We start from the raw sequence: 22,778 nt of genomic DNA, 5'->3' as shown, positions 1-22,778 counted from the left end.
ACATTCAGAGGCTGTTTTCATTAACTTACAGCATGAGAGTAATGTGAAAATATATATGCTTGCATATGTTTATCAAAAATGTATGCACTATTGTAGTTTGACAAATGTTTATTAGGAACAAAAATAAACAAATGTTTACAAGTATTATTATTACTCTAAGTATTCTGTAAAAGTTTTGCTTTCACAGCATTTGTGGGGGAATTAGTAATACACAGTACACAAAAAAACACCACCACCAAAACAGAGAGAAAGTCATAAACATAAACAAATAAACAGTTCTCATTCTCAAGGCAGGTTTGTGAACGTCTTTATCTGGGCCTCGCTGTTTCATGTCAGAGTCAGTTTTCAGGCCATTCCATCCACTGTGTGTGTGTGTGTGTGTGTGTGTGTGTGTGTGTAAGCTCTCTCACGATAAACCACACAACCTCTCACTCACTTCCCACAGTTTCCTGGCCAACGCATCATCCCGCCCTTTGACACTGACCTCCTGTAACGCACAGGAGGAGAAGTAGCGTCCACTGAGTGGCTCAATTCCCTCCTGTAAGGCACAGTGTAGCGTGGTCTGTGCCCCTCCCTCAGGATCCAGGAAAAACAGTTTAGCAAACGGAATCATAAGAAGCTTTTGCCACAGGCTCATGTTACGACACAGTTCTGTGTAGATCACACCTGTTACAGGGAAAGACAGGACGAAAGAGATACTTAGAAAAGCTTCACTAAATACCCCGTTAAACCACTCTAAAATGCATTTCTTGAGCATTATATTTTGTTTGTTTTTTTTTAAATATTATTTCACTGTAAATATGTCTATGTGGGGATTAAAGGTATGTATTAAATGTACATAGAGGAAAGTGACAGAAGCGACGGTCCAATGCAGAATAATTTATCAACCACCAATGTTTCAGCAGCAGGCCATTATTCTCTGTGTTCCTAAATATCTATTTAGAAACAGTAATACACAGTCTACACACCATAAACATTACTCCTAAGAAAATGTGGGTTTCATCAGAAATGTAAAGAACATTTCAAATTGGTAGCTGTTCTGCATGAAGACAATCCAGTCAATCCAACAGTTTTTTTCAGTAAGTTATCATAAATAGTTTCACAGTCAATCAAAAACATAACCCCTATATTTCATCAATCTCAATCACTCCCAGTGGACAGCAACAGAGAGGCCAAAACAGGCCTAGAGAACAGTTTTGAAGCCAAAACATATGTGTCATTGTGCGTTGGAATGCTACGTGTGAGACCTCTTTCTGTACAGAAAGTTATTTTAAATACCCATGTCTGCACCTCACAGAAAGGTGTGTGTTTGCCTGTCTTTATTTGTAAAACCATCAGGTTGTTTAAAATATTCTCGGCATTCCAGTGCAACGCCAGACCTCACATCTATTGTTTTAACAATAAATAAAGAGTGAACACATTTACCCAATCATAATCCTTAACTAATCAAAACAAACAGGCTGGACTATTATGCCAAAATCACCTACAGCGCCCGTAAATGTATCACAGAGACTCAAACCAAGTACAGTACTGATTCCTGAATGGAAGTACACCCTCTCTGAAATATGACTAACCAGGATGGAGACTGTAGCAGGTGACGCTGGTACCCTCCAGGCGATTGGCCAGTTCACGGGTGAAGAGAATGTTGCAGAGCTTGCTGTGGCAGTAAGCCATGAAGTTGTGATAGGTCGACTGTCCGTTCACCAGGTCTTTGTGGGTGTTGAGGGTGGAGAAGTCCACCGAGCCCAGGCGATAAAGCAGGGCAGAGACGTTGACCACACGACTCTGTCCTGCCTGCTTTAAACGGTCCAGCAACAGCAGAGTCAACAAAAAGTGACCGAGGTGGTTGACCCCAAATGCCATGCCAAAGCCATCCGCAGTTCTGCCAGGTCCCATCATGCCTGTGTAAAAACATTTGAGATTTACCCTAACAGAAATTGACTAACTGATATCAGGTATTTGAACAACTGACACAAGGCATCCATGCACATGGAAGGAAACTTCTACAGTACTCAGCATCGCGTGTAAGAGCTACAAAGGAAAGCTTGAGAATGGAAATCAATTCCCCAAACATGCTTGACTGAAACTCCCGTTTCAACCTGAGCAGTTAAACAAAATTAAGATAACCTTACCAGCATTGTTGATGAGCAGGTCCAGTCTGGGTTCTGTTTTGAGAAAGGTCTCAGAAAAGGCACGAACGGACTTCAGACTGGACAGGTCCAAATGCATGTAAAGCACTTCATTGTTCCCGCTTGCCTGTAACCACATACTGTAGAGTACGTTCCCATTCAGACCGTATTGACAAAACCAGAGAAGCGTAGAAGATTAATTACTTTACCCTTCTGATATCATATGCAGCTGCTTCGGCTTTCTGCTTGTTGCGGCAGGCTAGGATGACTCTTGCCCCTCTCTTGGCAAGCTCCAAAGCGATAGCTTTTCCGATACCAGTATTACTACCTGTGATGGGTAAAACACTGAGGATAAGCGACAGTAGCTTTGACTTCTAACGGTTTGATTAACGGACATATCATAACTTATTACGTCGCGTTAGCTTCACTATGCGCTTTCAACGAACCGGTGACAACTGCTGTCTTCCCCTTCAGCACAGCAGTACTTCTGCATCTTGATCCTTTAAAAATGTTGTAATAAATTAGTATGTAGGCAACGAGACCTCCTGCAAAAATAGTTAAAAGAACAGACATTGTGTAAAATGCCCGGTATGTATGCTAATGTAACTTCTTCAAGTTCCGAGTGCCTGTTTTTGATCATTGGGCATGTATGTGCTTATGTCACGAATTACCTTACTGAACACTTCCGGGATTATTCTTCCTCATGTGAATGCTGTACTGTGACTACCCACTAGATGTCACAAACACGCTATTTTATTTTATTTTTTTTAAAACGTGGCGTGGAAAAGGAAAGTCTACACGTTTCACTGCATCGTTGCTGTTAGCCTGGTTCTGAGATTACTTTTTAGGCCTTTGCCGAATGTCACTTGTCTGAAACTTCTCGTCCCCGAAAACATTTCTGCTTGCGAGGGTAAAGGGGTTGTAGAGGTGCGTCTTGAGTGAGTAAACGTATACCAAAGGTAAAGTGCACGATAGATATATAATGTGACAACTGACATTCTTTGCACACTCTGTGAAAAGCCATACCCTTTATATGCTCTCGTGCTTGTAATTATCTCACCATGGCATACTGTGGATTTGATGGATGGATGGAGCGATGGATGGATGGACAGATCAATGCATGGATGGATGGATGGATGGAGTAACGGTCTAATCAACTGAGAACCAGTCTTTTCAGGAACAATATGACAAGCAGACACTAGTCATGCATATTTATTTCATTGCTCATACCCTTTATTGGTCTCCTTTGCACAAATTGCAATGTGACAGTGATTTGGAGCAAAGTCTGAACTGCACCACAGGGGCCTGCTTAGACTGTCTGTGTGGGCAGTGGTTCTTTACTTTTCTTTTTGTGGTGGAAAAAAAAAGAAAGAATAATAATAGTAATAAAACTAAGCGTTGTAAACATTTGCCATGTCGCACCAGATTCTCACAAGTCTGTGTCTGAACTGGGCTGGTCATCTTTGGAATGGTAGGGTGGAGGAGAGGAGGATGAAGGAGGCGAGGAGGAAGAGGTCGGTTAGGGAGGAAGGCTTGGATGAGAGTATCTCCGCTTAGTTTTGGACTCGGCGGATGGACTGCACCTGGCACGTCTGTGCATGAGAGCCCCACTCCCTGTAGTGTTTGTACTCGCCCCCGTGGCAGTCACACTCCAGGATGTACTGGTAGCCACGGTAACCAGGGAACTGGTAGCACACCCAGCTATAATAACAGGGGGACGTGTGACAAGTGAGAGATACTGAGCGACACTGTCAGGGCTTTTGTTTAAATGAAGTTCTTACAATGGAAACATATATTAAAGCAACTTCAACAAATTTAAGTGATTCTTTTAGGGTTTTTTTTTTTTGCAGCATTTTTTTTTTTTTTCGCAGCTATGTTGCTTTGTTACGTAAATCTAACGCACTACTCACCATTGCTTTCTCAGATCACCTCAGTTAAAACATTCCTGTTTCTAGAACTTCAACTATCGGTTGCTACTTTAAATGTCTCTACGTAACGTACAAAAAGTACACAGAGAAGAGTCTTGTACTCACGCTCCACTTTGAACCTTCATGGATCCAACCTCTTTGCTGGGCCAGCCCATGGCTTGAAGAGAGGGGTAATCATCGCTTATCTCCCACTGGTTCCCTATGAAGTTCTCCCTCTCAAAGATCACAATCTTTGACTCCTTGTGGTTCTGTACAGGACAGAATGATGTAGACTCAGTCAGAGACTTCAGCCAAACACATCGAGTGAGTACATATAGCAGGGAGTCAGACAGGAAAACAAAAATCAGAAGAATGCAGCTCTCTGGCCAGCATGTAAACTCGGTATGATCAAGTGAAGCATGTTCACAGTTCAGAGACTTTGATAGACTCTGTGAGGTCTTCTCTGAAGTAATTTACTCTAGCGAATGACTTCCTCACAGAATTGTTATCACAGTAGGTCTTACTCACAGCAGCGCAGACTGGGCGGAAAGACATCAATCTCTCGATGTGATAGGCATTGCTTCCACTCCAGGAGTCCCAGCGAGGGTAGTCTCCTCTCTCCAGGATGAACTGCTGCCCGCAGAAACTGGAATGCTCGTACCCAACCCATCTGCCAAAAAACACAAGATGGTGACTGAAGTTGGACTATGGGTTCTTCTGCCTGAACACCTTTGTGAATTTCACTGCCGTGACTGACTTACGCTCCACACTCGACCTTCAGGGAGCGAACGTTGTCCATGCCACACTCCATGATGTTCTGGCAGGATGAAGTGAACTCCATACGTTTACCCTGGAAGTGTTCCTGATCGTAGACTGTAATCTACACACACATACACACAGGTGAACTTCTCAGCAAAGTATTGCTTAGCACCATGATATTTTGTAAACACTGATTGTTCTCTACAGCCTGGTATATAAACCAGAGCTTTTGTTTTCATGGTTCTCCGAGTTGCTGCATTTATATCATATACTGTATTTTTCTTTGTGAATGGGGCCTGGGCTGACTCACCTTCCATGGACCCATCGGCACAGGGTTAGTCAGAGCCATTTTTGCAGATATCTCAGTGTTAATTGACCTGGAGATCAAATGCAGGAGAGTTAGTTCTGGATATAGAGGTAATTGATCTGTTGGATGCACTATGAGTTAGTTCAGTTCCAACTCCTTAAAGTCTGCATTCACTGGTAAGCCTGTGTCAGATCCATTCATGTAAACAGGACATGCATCCAACAATGAAATGCACAACGATGCTCTGACTAGTCGAGCAATGAGACAAAGCTATGCAGAGTTACAGCTGAATTGTGCCAGCTCATCTTCTGGGGCAAAACGCACCTTCTGGACCATGCAAACTAGAGCCTAATTAACACATAATGCACCAGTGTATCTGTAAGTAAATGTAATCTCTTTGTAATCTCAATTTCACATGTAGAGATTTTTAGTTCAATAACAAAGTCAATGCAAATACAGGTACCAAAGGACAGCAGTGTCAAAAATCATTATCATAACTATCAAAATTAGATCCTTCACTCTCAGTTAATTCGTGATGCTTTTGAAATGTAAATTTGTCTGATTCGTGTGCATGCATTGCATATAGTTTGTAATCTAATTGAAAAATGTCTCTTCATGCCCTTACGGGATTTTTATGGACTTTGGAAGCTGCCAGGTTCATACGAAAGTAAATTCCTTGCTTGTGCACAGCATGCATGAGTGTGTTTGTGTGTGTGTGTGTGTGTGTGTGTGTGTGCGTGTGCATGTGCATGTGTGTGTGGGGCTACCACCTCCCCTAAAATTCTACGGCTCAGCAAAACGCTAAATGGAAAATGACAACGATGGCTCAGACGATGGAGACAGAAGGCTTACCTGACCTACCCAAAAAAATAAGCTGTGCTCGTTGAGGGGGCTCCACACAACGGTCTTCTGACCCCCCATCTAACGGGGCTATTTATAAAGGGCCTGGCCGATGGGTGAGTTAGCCCACAGGCCGAGCAGTGGTCAGCAGATTGTGCCAAGCCTCATTGTTCCAGACTGAGCCCATAGGCTTTAGCCCCCTGCTCACAATGCCAGCTGCCGTGTGGCAAAACGAAGAGGGCATGGTGCCCACTGCACACACTGGCACCAGGTGGAATGCCATGGCAAAATGATTCCACACATGCTTATAAAGAGCATTTTGCCAAGCCCAAGAAGCACTTGGATGCCGGATGAGAAAGGCACGTTTTTGAGTTACTTATATACATACACATGTGGCAACTCTTCTCTATCATGTACACATATTTATGTCCACAGTAACGGAGTGTCTTTTTTAGATAACCAAGAACTAAAAGTGACTCCTCAATGACACAGTTAAGAATAATTTAAATATTCCCCTGAGCACATTACAGAGGGGAATAAAAAAAAACATATATCCTCATGTAAATATCTCCAGAAGCCAAAAATGAAATTCTTACAGTATAAAGAAGCTACATTTAAAAAAAAAGATCTATCAGAAGCCTGTTTTCGAGGTTGGTGAGGTTGGAGACTTTGGCTAGCTCTACTGTGTGCATCCATAGTGAGAAGCAACCTCCACTGACAATGTTTCCCCTACATCTGCATGCATTCATTCAGACTCACACACATACACACACACACACAGCCCTATATGCACATCCATTGAACACTTATGTCCTGCCCACTTCTTTCACTATATGCAAAGCAGCTGTCATGGTCTAGTGGAGGTGGTTCATTAGGTGGAGTTTGACTGAGTGGAATTAAGGTGAGGAATACACCATTTGGTTATACATTTAAAAACTAATAAAGAAAAGTAAATTACTGTGAAGGAGACGTGTGTGTTTTGTTTTGTTTGTTCCCACTGATGTTGAGTTTAGCTGGAGTGGGTGTTACTTGCTCCTTGGCACATGTCCAAAGATCATACGGACATAGTCATAGAATGACCATGGTTTTGATGAGGTTAGATGAGTTATGGTTCACAGTTTTAGTGGTAAAGTAAACATGTGTCTTCTGACAAACGAAAAAAACATTTTCTGGGTTTTTTTGGAGGTGGGGGTTGGGGTAAAGATAGGTAACCAAAAGTTCAATCAAAACTTTTTTTTTTTACATGGATCCTCAGTTGGATGTCCTGGTCAAACCATTTTTTTCTGGAGCTTCAGTTTTGATGTACACCACAGTTAAAATAAAATCTCCCATATGTCTCTATTGGACTGTTAATACATTCTCTGTCACAGACAGAGGGACCAGCAAACTTCAGGGGCCACTCTCAGGAATATCCATGTCAATTCATTATCTTGTAATTGCGGAGCGCACAAATTAACTGGAATTTGGCCACAAGTTCTTGCTCCAGTCAAAGTATGTACATAAAGTAAATTAAAAAAAAGAAAAAGAAAAAAAAGCTCCATGAGCTGGTGGCAGTCCACAAAATGCCTGGAGAACACAGAATAACAACAATGAAGTTTCCTCTCTCACACAATGGATGGAATTGAGACCAGCCCTCTTGGGTCAGCACATTGCTAACCGTGCCATAAAGGGAGGGGGAAAGAGGGGGGGGGGGTCACAGATAGAAATAGAGGAACATAGAAAGGGGGGGGGGGGGCAGTGGGAGAGTGTGGGGGGTTGAGTCTGGCTGCTTTCTGCTGATGGAGGTGGACGTCCAACAGGAGCCAGTAACAATGCGACAAGCAGAGTCAGCATGGCTGGAGAGATAAGCCCTCCGCTCTCCACGCCCTACTGAAAAAAAAACAAAAAACCAATTCACTGTTATCCAATAGCATGGGGGCATGCTGCCCTAATTGCATGGGTGGGATGTATATATGCATATATAACCCATTCAAAGACTGGAATCAGACGTTCTCTTGGTCTTTGTCATCAATTCCTCTGCCAGCTCTCTACATTCCAGTTCTCTTTGCCTGACTGCAGCATTTTGGTGAGAATTCAGGGGTAATTTTTACAGGGCGGAAAAGAAATCTAAATCCTGGAATATTGTAACTCAAAAATGGATGCCCTTGCTTCATTCATTTGGAAACTACCATCTTTAAGTGACCTGGACGTTTGAGCTGCCGCGTTGCAGCTGTGCCATTCAGATGGTGGTGCTTTGCTGTGCTCATTAAACATGGATTAAGTGAATTGGTTAATTTGCTAAATTTCAAAAGATGATTTGCAGCCAAGGATTTACAATCAGCAATGTGAGCAGTTTAGGTTACTGGAAGTTGAATTATGAGTTTACTGAAAACAACATGGACAATGGACCCATCACAGTTCACTTGGTGGAATGGCCTAAATTTGTTCTTTAGTCTGTCCTGTGGAAATAAACATCATATCATTGTAGACCAGGTCATTTATTTAAAAAAAAAACACACAGCAACAACTATGCTGTATGTGTGCTTGATTCATATAATATGACAACATGCCCTGTGTGATCTAAGACAGACCCATATGGATTTGAATCTCTCTCCCTGTCTCTCTGTCTGTCTGTCTGTCTCTCTCTCTTTCTCTCTCTCTCTCTCTCTCTCTCTCTCTCTCTCTCTCACTACAGCTTCAATAATGTCTCACACTGCAGTCCAGGGTAGTATTGGGAGTCACTCTGCAATGGGAATGAGCAGCCACAGAGTAAGTCTAACTACATATCCCAGATAATTTTACAGACATTGTTTGTCAATGCCATGGTCATCTTTACAGACACTGTTTGTCAATGCCATGGTCATCTTTACACACACTGTATGTCAATGCCATGATCATCTTTACACACACTGTTTGTCAATGCCATGGTCATCTTTACAGACACTGTTTGTCAATGCCATGATCATCTTTACACACACTGTATGTCAATGCTATGATCATCTTTACACACACTGTATGTCAATGCCATGATAATCTTTACACACACTGTATGTCAGTGCCATGATCAATTTTCAGTGAAGAACTGCATTACGTTCCAGTGACTAACATATGTTGACACACAATTTAAAGAGCAGAACTTGAGTCAAAAGTTAACAAGCCTAACCTCGTTGGGTAGATATTGTGTGGAGCGGTGGGCAAATATGTCAATTGTTGTTTTTTGCCATGTCAGATGTATCTGTTTGAGTTTGAGAATTTCCAAGGCCGGAGGATGGAGCTCAGTGGAGAGTGTCGTAACCTCTGTGAAAAGGGCTTCGATCGCATCGGATCCATCAGAGTGGAGTGTGGGCCGTAAGTCAGTCACTTAAACAAAAAAAAAAAAAAACGCAGACCATAGGCTACACAAAACACATTTTGAAGTTGGTCTTTCCATTGATTATTCTGTATGTAGCAGCTGTGCGGTCTTTTTGATGGCTCCATTGGGGATAATGAGAATGTCTGTAACACTGTCATACAGTTGGGTGGGTTACGAGCTACAGAACATGACTGGGGAGATGTTCATTCTGGAGAAGGGAGAGTACCCTCGGTGGGACTGCTGGTCTAACAGCCACAGGTGTGACCGTCTCATGTCCGTCAGGCCAGTCCGCATGGTACGTACACTAGCCGTCGGAAAAACTCAACAAATCTATAGATTCTAGGTCTATAACCACCACACACAAAAAGAGATACATTTTTTACATTTATTAAAGCATCCAAAATCAGCTTGCTACATAAAACACAGAAAGTGGTATTTTTTGGCTTTTAATCAGCGTTAATCTCTTTGAACCATTTGATTTTGTTTTAATTTCTAACTCCAGGACCCACAGGATCATAAAATCTGCCTGTTTGAGTGTATGAATTTTGAGGGTCGTAAAATGGAGGTGTGTGATGAGGATATCCCCAGTCTTTGGTCTTATGGCTTCCAGGACAGAGTAGCCAGCATCCAAGTCGGTGGAGGAACGTAAGTAATCTGACATACAAATCAAGTAGCTCAGTTCAATTCTTGTTTAGATCAGAGATTTTTTTGCTGTGGTTGTCAAACACCAAAGGCCTGCACATTGAAGTTAACTCCAACATGCACACACACTAAAGTGTCACAAAAATGTCAGGCATACCACAGTGTGAGGACTGTCTTTAATTTAGAGAGATTAGATTATGAATCTGTTACTATTTCAAAGTATTTCTTTGTTTTTTTTCTACTTTATTGCATGAAAAATGGGTTGAAACAGGATTTATCTATGAGTAAAATGGGTTGAAATATGGTTTATCTATGAGTAAAATGGGTTGAAATAGGACTTATCTATGAGTAAAATGGGTTGAAATAGGACTTATCCATGAGTAAAATGGGTTGAAATAGGACTTGTCTATGAGTAAAATGGGTTGAAACAGGATTTATCTATGAGTAAACTGGGTTGAAATAGGACTTATCTATGAGTAAAATGGGTTGAAATAGGACTTATCCATGAGTAAAATGGGTTGAAATAGGACTTATCCATGAGTAAAATGGGTTGAAATAGGACTTGTCTATGAGTAAAATGGGTTGAAATAAGATTTATCCATGAGTAAAATGGGTTGAAATAGGACTTATCTATGTGTAGTATGCAGCCAGTTGCCTTAGTTGTATGACTACCCTTCTTTCACTCCATCCTCAATTTTACATGTACCCCTAATTTGCAGGTGGGTGGGGTATCAGTACCCTGGTTACCGTGGCTACCAGTACATACTGGAATTTGGCTCCTTTAAGCACTGGAACGAGTGGGGAGCCCACCATCCCCAGATGCAGTCGATACGCAGAGTGAGGGACATGCAGACACATCGCAGAGGGTGCTTTGAGTTGTATGCGTAAGAGGGGCCACATCAAGGGACAGCTGGACAGAACAGGCAAAGATGCATATGGTCAAACTCTGTGGACACCGACAGTCATCCCTGGAGATCTGCAGACTGAAATGATTGGAATACATCTTGCTGTTTTGACAAAGAGCTCCTCTTAACAAGAAAAGTTCCCACAGCTGTTACCAGTCATTTAAGTAATACTGATGAGAATGATAAAATGTTATTTGTCCTAAACTTTAATAGAATAGAGGGGCAAATGGAATTACTATTCCTTATGTGCTTCTTTTGGGGGTTCCACTGTGATTTCTTAGATCTTCATTAGTTTTGTTTAAAAATTTTGTTCTCATTTCTGCAATATTTTCTTTTTTTTCCCCTCTCATACCTCTACTCATACATGTTTCTTAGCTATATTCAGATTAATTAGAATTTACAAATTTTTCAAGAGCTTTCCCCAGCGAACTGTAGCTGACTTCATAACACAGTTCATACAACTTCACCTTCCTGCCAAACCTGTCCATGGAAAGGAAATATTGAGCCTAACTGGGGGCCTGTTTAGTCACATGCTGCCTCAAAGCCCCTTTTCTGCATCCATCAGATGAATCCTGTGATAGTTGTCAGTTCATTTATGAAAAACATTAGCATGTTCCTGGACAACACATGTACCAGGTACTGAAACATCTGGGCCACCTGAAAGGCAACTTACATGTAAATTGGTCAAGGAATTTTGGAAAATGAGTAGGAAAAGAGAGACACTCTTTAGGCAGAAACAACAGACATTTATAAACCTCACTAGTTACAACAAATCTCAGACTATCTGCAGATAGACTATAGTCCTCATCATGTTTAGGGTCAAGGAGGATTTGGAAATGGCCCCAGGAAGGCAGAGTTGGTGAACAGTGGATTTTACTTCTCTTTTTTTGTGGGCTGGCCTCAGATCTCCCCATATATCCTGCTGAGGGGATCAGGCAGCCATGTCTCACATTTTTCTCAGGGATGCTGGCATCTGGAAAGCATATTTCCTTTAAAAAAAAAAAGTAATTGAAAAAAATAAAGATTTTAAACCTCAGCAGAAAAAAAGACATCTGTGTTTCCGTATATGTATTCTTGGGCTGTTGCTTGTTTTCCAATTAGATTTTGCTGAATGAGTTTCATTCTCTCTTATGACATGCATCCAATTAGCATACTTTTGAGGGGGAAAAACTTTTTATTGATGATGATGATCAGGAGGGGGAGAAGGTTATTTGATAAGGTTAAAATGAAACTGTCCACCGATTAATTCAGCCGGAGCACGTCAAGCTAAACGAGGAAACTAGAACAGCAAGCAAAAAGAATATTCGTAGCACTTATATGTATCTGTGGTGTTTGTCAACCGCTTCCTTCCGCTCTTAAGGCAGTAGGTTACAAGCCTTTCTCCTCTTCTCCTCTTTCACGACAGTAGGAGAATATATAGTCAGTTGCATAGAGAGCTAGTCAGCTTTGTGGAAGCAAAGCCCTTGCAGGAGGCGGGGGAAACCGTTCCGTATCTATAGCAGACCGGGAGGGGGGAGGAGGAATGAGCTATTCTCGTACCGGTGGACAGCCTGCGTGTGATCGCCAGGACGCATCTAGCAACACAGATAGACCCACCGGCCCTCCTCTTATCGGTGTATACGAGGATACTTGCGCTCCTCCAAATTCCAGTCCTTTGCCAACACATCTCCAGTCCCAACTGACAATGAGAGTTAAGCAAGAGTGCAATTCATCTGACGTGGGGGTCCCCTGCACAACAGAGGATGAACTGCTTAAACGTTCAGCAATATCGCCGGAGGATGTACTTGGGTTGCAGAAGATCACAGAAAGTAAGTACCTTAACTATCGCGGGCTAATAAACACGAGAAACTTGGCGCTACGCACTATTGCTTACGGCGAGAGGCGTTCGCTCCAGCCAACATTAATAAACACTTCATCTACAAACACTGCTGCTGTTGAACAAATTTGCATTCTGTGTTCCGTTTCCATTTAGTCGTGAAAAGGCTGTGTCGCCGATATTTTTGCCATGTATAATCTTGATAATCTACTATAGTCTTGTCACCCATAACTGGCGAAGCATTCCCAGTGCTTAGGCTGTGGCATTCATCAAAATACATTGGCGTTTCGTTAAAAGCCGTTTACTGCGTAAATCAGTTAATATTAGCGATTTCGCGAAAATGTTGTAAAAGTGATACAGAGTGCACGTTTTCGTTAATGCACATTGCCAATCAAGGAAGCTGTCCAATCTGATCTTTTTCTATGACAGCCAAGTACACAGGTGGTCAGTGGTGCGAAGTTCAAGAGCCGCTTAACAGATATCCTTCCACAATGGCAGATTGTATATTGCCTACGACTTTATAAACAAGCATGATTGTAAACTGACAAAGATTAATATTGCCTGATGTCTTCAACATTATTCACGAAATTCTAGTTTTACAGTTAAACGAATACATTATAGCATTCATGTAACAGAGCTTGCTCATTCATAGTTAATTGAAAGACTGGAATATCATCAGTATAATTTAGAGTAAATCTTGATACATTGCTGTTGACTGGAACATGCTCTCGTGTCTCTCGGTTACCATCAGTCTGTCATAACACTCCATTTAATTTCAGTTGAAATCCTGAAGAAAAGACAAAAGTAAGTTTGTTAATAAGTTAGAGCCAACCTGAGATCACACAGTGAGCCAATACCTAATGAGGTTTTCATAATGAAGCTGAGCTCGCAGTTTGCAGGAGACAGCCTGCAAAAGCAGCATGCCAGAGACCCAAATAAACCACATTTCCTGCAATGGGACAGGTGTCTTTGAGTAGGCCTACTCATCAAATCACACCACAGCTGCCGCAGGTAATCACTTCCGGCTTTGGCGTTCTGGAGGTTTCAAACAGCACATATAATTTTACCTGAATACTCTCCCATAGGCTGCAAGTTTTTGTTAGATGCAAGAGCTCTTAACTCACTTCACTCCAATAAGCTTTCATCCAAATAATTCCAAGAAATGTGCAGTCAGATGTTTGTATTATTGGATACGAGTCAAAACAATTTGAAAGCAGAGTTCATATGTTCCCAGGATGTGAGATTATCTGTCTAGCCCGTCTCTCTATTAGAGAACACTAGACTTTGTATTAAAGAGTGCATGCAAAAGCCACCTAATTTGTTGTTGGATCTAACTGGGTCCTTTCATGACATAGCATACTACTGTAGACAACAGAACTACAAATAAAAGAGACCTCATTAGGTCACAGTACACACATAAGACTAAAAGCAGTGTGTCTGTTCCTTTGAATAAATCTGATTTTAAGTTCTGTTTTAAGTCATTTTTCAGAGACCACTTCATGCGCTTCAGGTTTCTCCGCGTTTCTCACTGTTACAAGCCCACATGGAAAGCTGTGGAATGCTGAAGGGTAAAATATTGTCATCTGCATTCAAATGTATGATGGCACGCCAAGAATGATGTGCGTTTGTTTTCATGTACATCATTTCCGTGAGTTTTGTACTCAAGCTAATGATACATGTGTTAAGGAATTCATTCAGCTGGAAAAACAAAGACTGAAACACTGTACATCCACAACTTAATACACTGCTGATCATTCAGCTTAAAAACAACACAGATGACTTTATTTTAAGGGTTTCCTCATATAGTGAACTGTCCATTAATGTTGGTGTTTGGCATTGGCTCCCAGAAACGTCACACCTTGCCAGCATTTTCATGCCTGTGCTGTGAACAGCTGCAGGTCCACCCCCCTGCTATGACAGATCCATTTCTCCTAAAAATTCTGACTAAGATTAATAGGGATAAGCCCAGCACAGATCCAATTAGCCTGTCTTTTCTAGTCCATAGAATGCAGTCCATTAGTGTTGTGGTGCTTCAGTGGAAACAGATTTATATATCCTCATACATTATATTCAATAAAAGGTGCTGTCTATGCTCGTGCGTCATTTTACAATCCAGGATGTTTGGCACTTTTTTTTACCCTACTTGGGGATCATTGCTGAATTGAAAATTCCAAAAACCTGAAAGGCACACCTCCAACAACTACAGCAATATAACAAAAGAAGGAGAAGAATTTTCTGTCTCCAGTACAAAGTGGATGCTCAGTATCTCTGCTCTTAAAAAGACTGCAAAGTAGCACGTAGCCTCAAAGTTTTGCTGATGAATGCATAAACCGTCACGTAAACCACAGCCCAGGGTTGCAAGAATGCAACAAAAATACATAATTCTGTAAGAACTGGATGCTGGGTGGACCAGTCACCACCAAGGTTTTCTGCACAGGTAGCGTCTTAGGCCAGCCCAAAGATGTAAAACCCACTCTGCTAACAGGAACCAGAGATGGAGTCACACACATTGCCCTTTTTAGAAGGGGGAACTAGCACCACACATGCAGGGAGAAACGCTAGTGCATTTTCATCAGTGTCACACCCTGTTAATGCATAAGGCATCTAGTGCATAAGTGCTCTCTCCTAGCTCTCTCCACCACAAACCAAATGAACTTTTACTTATTTCAGAAACAATGGTGTCTACTCTTATTTTAGCTTTCTTCTCAGCGAGACCGCTGGTTTTTCAACTTAACAAAAAAAAAAAACATTTGTGTTTTGGAAATGATAACAGGGTGTGTAATTCTAATGCTGTCTCTAACACTAGCATCTTCGGCTGTCCACGGTGCTTTGTTTCACACAGGGCTATCAAGTGAAGAGGTGTGAATTCAGCTGTTGAAACTTTGAGTCATAGTTTGGTAACAATGGCAAAATGGGTGATATGGCATTCTTAAGCTATTAGGTTTTAGTCTTTAAAGTGAAAGCAACTAAGAATTATTGTAATCCGCACAACAAGCAGAGGGTGTTTACAGATAAAAAGTGTCTTTCTATAGAGTGTAAAATCTAATATGTTTATTTAATTTGTAAAAAGTTACGAAGTCTTATTGTTTTGACTGAATCAGGCTATGTTACAACCTTAACTCATGTTTAAGTTTGAGTTTGTTCAAATTAAGCATGAGTTAAGCTGATTAAACTAAACTGATTTAATCCTTTTTTTTCTTTCTTGTAAAGTTATCGTTTGGATTTAACAGTGTGTAGTAACAGACTTGCAGGTGCCTGACTAAGAATGGATATTACCATCTAAAAATGGATGCTTCTGTTGATTAAGATTACAGTCAACTTTGAGTCAGTTAGTTTCCTTTTGGAATGTGCCCAAAGACTCCTCATAACATTGTTTTCTCAATAAACTCTGTACACAGACAAAAAGAAAGAAGAGAAAATGCATACCAGGTGATTTCTGTCATGTTAACAGTGGAGAGCACTGCAGAGATTGTGGTTTGGAAACACAAGTTTAAATTTTCCTGTTTACAGCCGATTTAGCTTATCTGATAGAACTATTAACGTATCAGATATTTTCCCTTGTACAAAATGAAGAGACTAGAACACAAGGCTTGAATGCCCATCTGACATTCATTCAGAGTATTTCATGTTTTCAGATGGTGGGAAAAAATCCTAGGCCTGCTATCAGAGGCCACATTGCTAGGTGACAATATTAAAGGAAGTGAAGTGTGTTTTGCCAGTCGATTACGATAAAGAGCCAGTAAATAGCCTTGGTTTATCGAACAGTGATAACTGTCGTCACACACATGCACTCTAAAAAACCCTCTGTGGCATGTAAAAAAAACAAACGAACAATAAAAAAAACCCTTCAAAAATATCTCACCATGCAGTGGGAATAGCTATTATTGTTAAAGTTAAAATGATCATGTCTGTTATTAGTTGCGACACATTCTTCGTTTTTCAGAAAATGTCTTCCCAGAATGCCACCATCTTCACTGTGTTCTTCTGGGTTTGTAGCTCATTTGAACGAAAACAATCTCACCATCATCTTCAAGTACACCATTCCTTGGCTCACTCCAATACACAAAAACAGGGCATTAAAGCAGACAATAGTTCTGTTCATCTTACTGTTGCATTTAAGTTTAAGCAAGTACAAAGAAAGTATTGCTGATTTGACAATCATTAATCAGACGTCGGTTTCCTAAAAGTAAACTTTCACTCTTCCGAAGCAGTTGTTTCTTTTCCAAACCCAGTGCAACTGTGCAATGTGTCTCTGAACCACAGGCATGGTTGCTCCAAAATTCAGCCCCAAGTGTGATTCCATATTAACAGCCCTTGGAATCAATTATTAGGAGATATTTTTAGCTGGTATGTCCCCATCCAAACTCAACAGATTATCCTGTAATCCCATCCACAGGAGTTTGTGGTTGTCACCAGCATGAAGTGTAACGGTGCTTTTTGGATTGGGGGGAGAAAACCAAACCCTATGAATTTTAAAACAACTGTGTCCTTTAGACCCTCATTGGTGACTTTTTGTTTGTTTGTTTGTTTTTGTTTGTTTCATTCTCTTCGTTGTCTTTCACTCCCTTTCATTCTTTCTTATTTCAGCATAATACCTTCCAGGTTTTGCTCAAGAATGTTCAGAGTTGTGCTGTAACATCAAAACAATTACTTCTAAATTAATTCTAAAACATTGTTCGCTGTGATGGTGAGGTTTCAAAACATGATAATGCACTTGTAATCTGACTTAAATTTGGCCATTTTCTCTCTAATGTTTTCATTATACTTTAAGATGTATGCACATTCTGTTCTTGGACGGTATGTATTGAACTAGGTATTTTGAAGTATGACAGTTTTATTATGTGACAGAAAATCACATAAATTACATCATTAAACTTAGCAGGTGTTTTGCACAGTTCCTGCTACCTCTCAGGCTTGTTGAGCCAACTTCAGAGATGAACATTATGAAGTCTGAGGAGGTTTTTATGACTGGGGCTGCTTACCTGTAAATCTGCATAGTGGTGTTCCAAAATGCATGTGGGAGCTTGCCTTCTCACCCTTTCCCTGTTCCCCTCTCACCTGAAATCACCTGAACCTGAGATGCACTCTCTCTCCCACACCCACACGCACACACGCGCACACACACACACACACCTATGACTGGGTGTTAAAATTAGCATGTTACCTAATGTATGTGCATTTTCAGACAGTCCTCCAAAACAAAAATGTAATTCTAACATAGTAGGGGAAGTTTTCATTAAACTCATCTCCCTCCTTAGTACCCAATTGTGTATGACATGGGTCGAAACATGAACAAAAATAGGCTGAGAAATGGCTAGGTAGAAAAGAGCAGGGAAAATGTATTCATAGTGCTTTTTATTAAGAGACTCTGGTGAACCCCGGGTTTCAAAGTTCACGAAAAACACAACTTTGAGTAAAAGTGTAAAAAAAAAAAAAAAAAAAAGAAGGGAAGTTTCTCTAAAAGGTGCACAGCATGTCAATTACATTAATTAACCACAATAAAAGGCCTCTTATAAGCCCGTGGACTTAGGCAGATGTAGATCCTATGTCTCTCTTTCCCTATCTAGCATAACTAGGAAACAGTAAGGCTAAAAATATCCCAGGTGATTGGCTAAAGCCCTTTTGGTCCATCTGTTCACCCCCTGGTAAGAATGGCTCTTTATGCAGTAAAGCTTTCAAGCAGGAAAACTGGATCGCTCTGCTGCCCCGCCACAATATATTCAGGACATCCATAGGAAAATCCCCCAAAGATGTGAATCAGAGTTGATCGTTAAAAAAAAAAAAAAAAAAAGATAAAAAATACATTTAAAATAGGATGTGTCAACACCTAGAGTACCTTTCAATCCCCTTAGTCTCTCCGTATCTGCGCCATGTGATGGTTAAACAATGTAAGCTTCTTAGGTGTGTAATCCAGTCCCAGGGAGGGGGTCACGGAGCGGCCCGTGCCTCACGCACCACAGCACGGAGCGTGACTGAGCCGCAGTGTTCCCCCACCACCCCCAACCCCCTTACCGACCACCTGCCCCCTTTCCTCCAGTGAGAGTGGATCCAAACCCTGCCTTCCACTTGCAGGATTGCCTGTGTCCCTGAAATTCATCCAGGGCACAATTGTATAAAATTCTCAGCATAAGACAAAAATTCAAACATACTTGTGTATGTCTATTTGTCTATGTGTAGACATGTGTAGAAAGTCAACGCAGAGCTGATGAAACTGAAAAGCAACTTAAGTAACTGATAAATACCCTACCTGTTATTAATTACATAATTAGCTGAGGCATTTAGGTTGCTGTGTGCCTGAACAAAAGAAAGAATTCATATACAGAAAATAAAACATATTCATCATCAAAACATATTCCTAGTCATTCATTAGAGTTTAATCACAGCTGATATATAATATGACAGAGCTACTTGCGCACACACAGAAAATGCTTTGTATGTGGAAGAACAATATAATCACAAAGTCACGTACATTTGAAGACCAGATCACACCGTCAATCCACTAAGTGTATCTTTTGGTGGGTGTCTGCTTGTCCAAATGCCTGCCCTGCTGTGTCTAGAGGTGAAGTCAACACATAATGTAATCAAGAGAGTGTGTGGTTGTTGTCAGTGACAGGAGCAAAAAGCAGCAGAGATAACTGAAGTATATAAATAGCTCTTTTCCTATCTGTTGCTTTGTACCCAATCCCAATGGCATCAGAAATAGAATTTAGGTCCTTCCCCAAAGCTTGTCTTTCACAGACATGTGTTTGTTAATGATTGCTTAAACAAAAGCACAAATTTTCATCCATCATCCATCTTTCATCATGATTTGGCTGTCAAAGAAACCAAAAAAAGTACAACCTGTTTATGTAAATGGTCATAATATTGTTTTTTTTCTCTCTTTCCTCTCTAGACTACCTGTGTGGCCCACTAGAAAATGTGTACAACATTGACTTCACCAGATTCAAGATCAGAGACATGGAGACAGGCACTGTGCTTTTCGAAATCACCAAGCCACCCCCCCTTGGTAAGTCTTCTAATCCTTCATCATTTTCTGTTCTCACAATACACCAAAATAACAGGCTGCGAGCTGGTCGAAAATACCCAGCACGTTCAGTTTCTTTTTTCTTCTCTCAACACCACGATTTACATTTAGATACAGCAGACTTAAAAAGCGCACTATAGATAACCCAGGTTATCATTTATGGCCATTTATGTGTGTGTGTGTGTGTGTGTGTGTGTGTGTGTGTGTTTTACACAGAGAGTGCAGTGAACAAAAGAGACCTGGAACCCAACGCAGGACGCTTTGTTCGCTACCAGTTCACTCCTGCTTTCTTGCAGCTACGCCGAGTTGGTGCCACGTAAGTTACCGTAAATGAATTCAGCAGTAGCTCTAAGCAGGCCTGGACCTTACATCTAATTCGAGATTTTAACATGTTTAATTAAATTCTGAATAAATGCATCATTTATTGCAAGTATTCTCATTTTGCCACTGCAAAAGAAGGAATCATTCGTTTAAAATAAAGTCACTGAATCTGTTTGGTCTTTTACATGAGAATACAGAAGCGTGATCGTGCATTTCAATGTGTCTGTGTGTGTGTGTGTGTGTGTGTCTGTCTGTCTGTGTGCGTGTGTGAGTGTTTGTTCATGGGTGGTTGCTAATAATATCTCTGCACCTGCCTTGTAAAGTGTAAAGTCATCTGTTAACTCATTGTTGTCCAGTGTCAAACACGCACCTTTACCTGTCTACATGAAGTGAGCTTTTGAAGATGTAACTCCACTGGCATAATTGAACATTTCTACCCTCTGTCTGACACTTCAGAGTGGAGTTCACAGTGGGGGACATTCCCATCAACAACTTCCGTATGATTGAGAGGCACTACTTCCGTGGGCAGCTCCTGAAGAGCTTTGACTTTGAGTTTGGTTTCTGCATCCCCAGCAGTAAGAACACCTGTGAACACATTTATGAGCTCCCCCCCCTCTCAGAGGAACTCAGTAAGTGTTACCACCGTCACCCGATCGTTACTAAATACACCTCACTTGAAGCAACTAGGCCGGTTTCCTGCTCCTGTCAAGTTATCACATTCCAAACATCCATCAAAAACTCACTTTGTTAATCTCTGTAATTCATTGTTTTGGATTTTTAGCACTAAGAGCAATGAATCTACTTTTCAACTTACCAGGCTGCAAAGGCTTTTGGGAAATGCTCATTAAATTCCACCATATGTTCCCATGTCCATCATAAATGTGCTTTGTTAATCTGTAAGATGCATCACTCTTGGGAAACCCACCATAGTTTACTTCTCACGGTTGTGTGAGACCTTCACTGCCAGCATGGATGGCAAGTGTTCTCACTTTTTTTACTCCTATAAATAAACACTTAAACCCACACATAAGGTTGACATAACATTTTCATTAATTTGTGAAAACAGCAAAAGTGTCTAACAAATTGTGTTTATAAAAATAGCTACAAGTTGTAACTTTACAGCAAGTTGAAATGAAAAAAAAGTTAATCAAGTAAAAACATAAATTGTTCCCAATTTGGCTCCAGTTGGTTCCCAATTGTGTGTACCTGCCAACCCTTTTAAAAAGTAAAATTAAAAAGTAATTTGTAGTCTGTTCACCGTCCTGTGTGGAGTGACGAGATTGTTGCTCACATTGTTGTGCTTTGTACATGTATTTGACCAACATTTAACATTTTACCACTGATTAACATTCTTTTACAGTGCGTGAAATGATCCTTCATCCTTACGAGACCCAGTCTGACAGCTTCTACTTCGTGGACAACAAACTGGTGATGCACAACAAAGCGGATTACTCTTACAGCGGGGGCCCATAGGAGCGCGTTTTTGGAAAAACATGGACACTAACATAGACAGAGGGGGAAAAAAATAATAATAATAAAACAAAGACTTGGACCATCTGTACTCACTGAAAGAGTCTTTAGGTCTGTCATTCCTTCCGCAGCTGCCAGCTCAGAAAGTGTGAGGGTGGGATTTCATCAATGTAATGGCTTCATGACCAAAAATGACCTCCTTTACATGTGTGTATGTGTGTATATATATATATATATATATATATATATATATATATATATATATATATATAATGTTCACATTTCTAGAGGCTGTTTGTCCCATAAATGAGAATTCAAGATCCCTCACAGCAATTGAATCGATTTTTTTAACCTGGTCCCCAAGGATATTATGTCTGATTTCTGACATGTAGAGTACATAAACATGCACACAGTCATATTCACAGAGCATGCTCATTTTTAGGCATGATATGTCTATAAGATGAGAATATACATGTATATTTTTTTATTCATCTTAAAAAGGCAAAATGGATTCCAAGACCACCTTATCTACTTTTGATAGCTTTGTCAAATCAGACCATAAGTGTGTGTGTGTGTGTGTGTGTGTGTGTGTGTGTGTGTGTGTTCACGCGCACATGCATTTGTGGGTGTGCAAGTGCTCCTCTTATTTGTCCATGTCTTTAGAATCGAACATTATCAAATGATAACCTGAAAGTGAACCAAATATCAGTGTAAAGTTACAAATATACCTGTGTTGAACTCTTTGATAGTGTTGCAAGCATGTCTTCCAGGAAAAGTGTAACAGACAGGACTGACTGAATGATGTATGTGAGTGAGTGACGACAAGCTGTGTGTGTGTCACAGGACAAGCACTCCGTACTTTAGCTGCAGGCTTTAGTATGAAACACCATGAGCATAGCCAGGTGTTGATTCCTTAGGGGTTTTTTAGCATTTCTATAGTGTTGGACTGATATTATTTTTATGTTTATTATTATATGTTATTTATATTCATGTTTCTCTTTTATTCTCTTTTTCTGTAGTAATGTGAAAAAATGGGCAAAATTGTAGAGTGTACATGATTGTTTAACTGTATAAAGTTGATTGCAGAAAGATGTGTAGCAGCTTTATTTTAGCCAATGGAGTGAACATTACATGAAAAATAGCTCTTCAATTTTTAACACAGTTCTTTAAATAAATATTATTTCTTTTTTTCTGAGTGTCCTGAAGAGTTTAAAAAGCAAGCTCATGGTGTGTTACACCTGGATCAACAGTCTTACAACAACTCATGTTCCAACTGCAATGCAAAGAAAAATAGGATGTGAATTTCAATACAGTTGCCTCATGTTTG

The 22,778-nt window shown here is 40.6% G+C and overlaps 4 protein-coding genes across 5 annotated transcripts; 2 read left to right on the top strand and 2 right to left on the bottom strand.

Annotated features, from left to right (window-relative positions):
- Positions 1 to 286: 286 nt before the first annotated feature.
- On the bottom strand, positions 287 to 2,734 carry dhrs13a.3 (dehydrogenase/reductase (SDR family) member 13a, duplicate 3). The gene is made up of 5 exons (XM_030776480.1): positions 2,576 to 2,734; positions 2,339 to 2,457; positions 2,133 to 2,256; positions 1,575 to 1,901; positions 287 to 666 (listed from the first exon to the last, which is right to left on the bottom strand). The coding sequence occupies exons 1-5, from the start codon at positions 2,700 to 2,702 to the stop codon at positions 407 to 409; spliced, it is 957 nt and encodes a 318-aa protein (XP_030632340.1). The 5' UTR covers positions 2,703 to 2,734; the 3' UTR covers positions 287 to 406.
- Positions 2,735 to 3,682: 948 nt separating this feature from the next.
- cryba1a (crystallin, beta A1a) lies at positions 3,683 to 5,165 on the bottom strand. Its single transcript, XM_030776438.1, has 5 exons — positions 5,106 to 5,165; positions 4,798 to 4,916; positions 4,565 to 4,706; positions 4,163 to 4,305; positions 3,683 to 3,830 (listed from the first exon to the last, which is right to left on the bottom strand). Exons 1-5 carry the CDS (start codon positions 5,142 to 5,144, stop codon positions 3,683 to 3,685), a joined length of 591 nt encoding a protein of 196 aa, XP_030632298.1. The 5' UTR covers positions 5,145 to 5,165.
- A 3,459-nt stretch (positions 5,166 to 8,624) lies between these two features.
- On the top strand, positions 8,625 to 10,803 carry crybb1l3 (crystallin, beta B1, like 3). 2 transcript variants are annotated; one of them, XM_030776437.1, is made up of 5 exons: positions 8,625 to 8,690; positions 9,151 to 9,269; positions 9,436 to 9,568; positions 9,776 to 9,918; positions 10,635 to 10,803. In XM_030776437.1, the coding sequence occupies exons 1-5, from the start codon at positions 8,625 to 8,627 to the stop codon at positions 10,801 to 10,803; spliced, it is 630 nt and encodes a 209-aa protein (XP_030632297.1). The 2 variants fall into 2 exon arrangements, with proteins under 2 accessions (XP_030632297.1, XP_030632296.1); XM_030776436.1 differs by having other exon boundaries at positions 8,625 to 8,694; positions 9,110 to 9,269.
- Positions 10,804 to 12,504: 1,701 nt separating this feature from the next.
- unc119a1 (unc-119 lipid binding chaperone a1) lies at positions 12,505 to 21,454 on the top strand. The gene is made up of 5 exons (XM_030777787.1): positions 12,505 to 12,628; positions 19,529 to 19,642; positions 19,877 to 19,976; positions 20,438 to 20,610; positions 21,342 to 21,454. Exons 1-5 carry the CDS (start codon positions 12,505 to 12,507, stop codon positions 21,452 to 21,454), a joined length of 624 nt encoding a protein of 207 aa, XP_030633647.1.
- The last annotated feature ends 1,324 nt before the right edge of the window (positions 21,455 to 22,778 follow it).

Source organism: Chanos chanos, chromosome 6, assembly GCF_902362185.1.
Source record: "Chanos chanos chromosome 6, fChaCha1.1, whole genome shotgun sequence".
NCBI lineage: Eukaryota > Metazoa > Chordata > Actinopteri > Gonorynchiformes > Chanidae > Chanos > Chanos chanos.
Note: the sequence above shows the minus strand (reverse complement) of the source record. Positions and strands in the feature narration are given on the sequence as shown.

Coding starts and splice junctions, on each gene's coding strand:
- dhrs13a.3 (XM_030776480.1), bottom strand. CDS start 2,702: ATGTCTGTTCTTTTAACTATTTTTGCAGGAGGTCTCGTTGCCTACATA. Junction 2,458..2,575: donor GAAGACAGCAGTTGTCACCG/GTTCGTTGAAAG, acceptor TACCCATCACAG/GTAGTAATACTGGTATCGGA. Junction 1,902..2,132: donor CCTGCTCATCAACAATGCTG/GTAAGGTTATCT, acceptor GTTTTTACACAG/GCATGATGGGACCTGGCAGA.
- cryba1a (XM_030776438.1), bottom strand. CDS start 5,144: ATGGCTCTGACTAACCCTGTGCCGATGGGTCCATGGAAG. Junction 4,917..5,105: donor TGCCGATGGGTCCATGGAAG/GTGAGTCAGCCC, acceptor ATGTGTGTGTAG/ATTACAGTCTACGATCAGGA. Junction 4,306..4,564: donor TCCGCCCAGTCTGCGCTGCT/GTGAGTAAGACC, acceptor TGTCCTGTACAG/AACCACAAGGAGTCAAAGAT.
- crybb1l3 (XM_030776436.1), top strand. CDS start 8,625: ATGTCTCACACTGCAGTCCAGGGTAGTATTGGGAGTCACTCTGCAATG. Junction 8,695..9,109: donor AATGAGCAGCCACAGAGTAA/GTCTAACTACAT, acceptor TATTGTGTGGAG/CGGTGGGCAAATATGTCAAT. Junction 9,270..9,435: donor ATCAGAGTGGAGTGTGGGCC/GTAAGTCAGTCA, acceptor ACTGTCATACAG/TTGGGTGGGTTACGAGCTAC.
- unc119a1 (XM_030777787.1), top strand. CDS start 12,505: ATGAGAGTTAAGCAAGAGTGCAATTCATCTGACGTGGGGGTCCCCTGC. Junction 19,977..20,437: donor CTACGCCGAGTTGGTGCCAC/GTAAGTTACCGT, acceptor CTGACACTTCAG/AGTGGAGTTCACAGTGGGGG. Junction 20,611..21,341: donor CCCCCTCTCAGAGGAACTCA/GTAAGTGTTACC, acceptor ATTCTTTTACAG/TGCGTGAAATGATCCTTCAT.